Raw genomic sequence first — 3,792 nt, forward strand, 5'->3', positions numbered from 1 at the left:
CATATAATAACTCGAATGTTTCTTATTATTTCGCACTCCGCAGACGCAGACAACTAGACTGAAGGGGGAGAATTCGCGTACATTTTCAAGTATCGTACAATTCTAGCTTTGGCTTGAATGGTAGATTTGCAATCCGTAGCCCTTATAAAAAATAAAGTGTTATTCGTAGTAAGCAAATGAAATAAAACTCTTTAAGTGTCGATAGCGCCAATTGTTGATATTTTATACGGGCGTGACGAATGCGGTGTCGTAACAGACAGTAACACCCGAACTCTTGCTATACGGCCAACGCCTTACAAGAGCTAGTCCTCTACGCCTGCCTCGTAAGGGAGAAATATTTAAACGCTCCTGCGAAGCGGAACAAGTTTATTGTAATGTCACTGCTTATATTAGTTCTACTGTGAACGTTTTGTTCTCAGAGATAATTTTTATAACTGTGCCCGGATGTTGTTATTGTTATTTCGACTGCAGTGATAACTTGACTGTGTACTCTGGAAGCAAAAGCGAACAGATAATAAGGCTGGCGCGCGGCTTTTATTAGCTCTGCCTGCGCCTTCCATTGCAAACATCCTTTCTCTGAAAAAACGGCACAAAGCGAAGCCCCGCGTGGACGCGACTAATCTCGCAAAGTCGCGAGTGCAGAGAGGAAGAGAGAAGGACCGAAGCGGGGAAGGAAGACCTTGCGCATACCGGTTCTGGAGCCGAAACGTCGGCGGCGGGCCACGCACCACCTCTGCTTCTCCCTCTCCGCTGCTGGTGAGAGTGAGCCGGGAAAGGGTGGAGCAGTCAAACAACCCACCAGAATGTGGGCCAGCGAGAGCCGGCCCTCCCCGTCTGGCCTTCATATTCCCAGTTGCTCGGCGCACACGGCTTGCTTACGGTCGGTGAAGAAAATAGGACACAACTTTCGTCCTCGAGGGGCTCCGAAGGAACGCCGCAGCGTCGTCTACGTGTGTGTGCAGCATCGAACGGCCATGTGTATCGGTGTGGTGAGATGTGTGATCCGCTCGCCGGAGGATAAGTGGCAACTCTGTCTCCACAGATGACATGGGAGTGCATCAGTGCGCGAAGTGAAGGTGTTTGTGAATCCGCCCCGCGAGCTACGCTGTGCAGTGTGTGTGCCAGTTGCCAAGATGACGACGATGGCGCGGTCCGCGGTGGCAGCAAGGATCTTGGTGACAGCTTGTCTGCTGCTGCGTCCGGTGCTCGCTGATCAGCACGAGGGTCTCTACATCGGCAAGATTAACACGTACGCACATCAAGTGTCCGGTCACGTGTACGCCATTGACGAGTACACGATTCTCATCAAAAACTTTTTCTACGACGGCTTGGGCCAGGACGCTTTCTTTTGGGCTGGATCCAGCGTCCGGCCGAGCAATGTCGGCTTCATCGTTCCCGACGAGGAAGGCAAGACGAACAAGCTGCAGCCGTACACGGACAAGGACATATACCTGCAGCTGCCCAACCGCCGAAAGATCACCAGCATCCGTTGGTTGGCCATCTGGAACCTGAGGGAGCATGCAAACTACGGCGACATTTTTTTCCCTGAGGGTTTCGAGCCACCGTCACCGCGGAGGATCTCGGAACTGTCAAGACGCGGCGCCGGCGTGCGTTCTGGTACCGTGGTGATCGTGGATTCCAAGACGATCCAGATTCCAGACTTTTACTTTAACGGAAACGTCTCTGACACCTACTTCTGGGTCGGCCTTGGTCCGCAGCCCAACAGCGCTGGCCAGAAGATTCCCAACGAGAAGGGATACCTGGAATCTCTCGGTCGCTACGAGGAGAAGACGATCGAACTTACCCTTCCTGGAAAGATGACAGTCTTCGACATTGACTGGCTCAGCGTGTGGAACAAGGAGACCAACGAGAACTACGGATCGGTGATCATCCCGCACGGCCAGGACATTCCGCCGTCGAAGCTGGGATCCTTGAAGCACGAATCACGGCTACCGAACTGCGAGCAGCTGCACTCGACTCTACAACTCCGCTGGGAGATCCAGGGCCGGAGCATCTCTTTGGAACTTATCGGACAGATCGAGGAGGACGAATACATCGCGTTTGGAATCAGTGGCGCTCCGAACGCGTCAAAGATGGTGGGCGCTGACGTGGCCGTCTGTTACCTCGACGGGCACTACGCGAATGCCGTGGACTACAACATCTCCGACCGATTCCCGTGCTCTAACGTGCTGGGCCGCTATCGGGGCGTGTGCCCCGACTTGAAGGTCGAAGGAAAGGAAAGCTATCAGATATTGACCTTCACCAGGAAGGATGGCGTCACGAGCTTCATCTTCCGCAGGACACTGCTAAACCCTGACGACGACGGGGACCAAATCTTCAACCCTGATGGCGACACCTATCTCGTGTGGGCTATAGGCAAGTACAATGAGTTCAAGGAACCTTCCTTCCACCACACCTTTCCAAAGGGCACACTGAAGATTAACTTTGGCAGGAAGGAGGCTGAGGACAACTGCTTCGAGTTCACTACGGGCCAAACGCGAGGGCGGCCGGCTCCTTGGCCACCCTTCCGAATCCGCGACAAGGCGGTGGACACCTTCATTGCCAGAATCGGCCCTGCCGCCGGATGGAAAGGTTACATGGGGATCACAGGTCACAGCGGACCCGGAGAGAGCTGGTACATGAACGGCGTCCTCGTTCCCGAGATTCATGTGCAGCGAGGGCGCACTTACACCTTCCGCGTCGAAGGAGGCAACAACCCGCATAATGCCCGTTACTACCACCCCCTGTACATCACTGACAGCCGCGCCGGAGGCTACGCCAGGCTCACCGAACAGGAAAGGCAGAGCGTCAAGGTGTACGCGGGCATTCAGTTCGACCGCCGAGGACGTCCCCAGCCCAGTGCGGCGGGCCGACTCTGCGCGTGGGTGTACAATACGTCGGAGCCGCGGCAGGCGGACGAGTTCGCCACTTTCCCAAAGTTCCGCAACACTCTGCGCTTGCAGTGTGACGACGGCCAGCCAGCCGTGCTGTCCTGGTCGCCAAACGAAAGCACGCCGGACGTCGTCTACTACCAGAGCTACACGACGCCGTACGTCGGCTGGAAGATCGTTGTCGTGGATGAAATAGTGACTGGCAGTGGGGCTGTTTCTCACATCCATGTTTCATCGGCTAGTGTTGTGCTTGCTGTGTTGCTGCCAAGTTTGTCGCTGTTACTGAGAATTAATCTAGAATAGGTGAGCAAGTACCTCGTTGGACGTTTGAGACCGATTGTTTTATTACTAAATAGCCTGTCTAAAATCATTCACATTGTGTCGTGCCACCACAATGGACGCCGCCTGAGTGTGCATGTGCTAAGCGTATTTATTTTGTGATTAAAGACCCTCGTATCGGTTTGTGAAACATCGGTTTGTGTGGGACCGCCGGTTACCCATTTATTGTGTGCTTCACTCACTGCTTCCAATCACTGTGGCGAGAGCATCGTTGCGAAAAGCTGCAGTCGTAGTTGAACGCGAAACTTCAGTACCCCTTGTTCCTACCAGTGTTGCAGTTTAAGGACAGCGCAGCGCTTCCTGAAGGTCGTAGGCCTGGGTTTCTGAAGGAATATTTCTCCCGCAGCGCATGACATTCCAGACGTGCGGTGAATCATTCTTATTTGTTTTGGCAACATGCTGCTGCCGCGCGTCTTACGAGTACATATGGACGATATGATATACAAGAAATCTTAACCAGCCATCGCAATAGTATTTCGCCTTTTTCATCCTTAACAAAGGTTGCCAATTCTTCAATACTGCAGCGAGCGAAGCAACATAGCAATGCACCGGCTTACTGCGC

At 53.5% G+C, this 3,792-nt stretch overlaps 1 protein-coding gene across 1 annotated transcript; it reads left to right on the plus strand.

Moving 5' to 3' along the window:
* Positions 1-844: 844 nt before the first annotated feature.
* LOC144132571 (protein Skeletor, isoforms B/C-like) lies at positions 845-3,360 on the plus strand. Its single transcript, XM_077665063.1, has one exon. The coding sequence runs from the start codon at positions 1,134-1,136 to the stop codon at positions 3,192-3,194; it is 2,061 nt and encodes a 686-aa protein (XP_077521189.1). The 5' UTR covers positions 845-1,133; the 3' UTR covers positions 3,195-3,360.
* The last annotated feature ends 432 nt before the right edge of the window (positions 3,361-3,792 follow it).

The sequence above is a fragment of the Amblyomma americanum genome, chromosome 5 (genome assembly GCF_052857255.1).
Source record: "Amblyomma americanum isolate KBUSLIRL-KWMA chromosome 5, ASM5285725v1, whole genome shotgun sequence".
Lineage (NCBI taxonomy): Eukaryota > Metazoa > Arthropoda > Arachnida > Ixodida > Ixodidae > Amblyomma > Amblyomma americanum.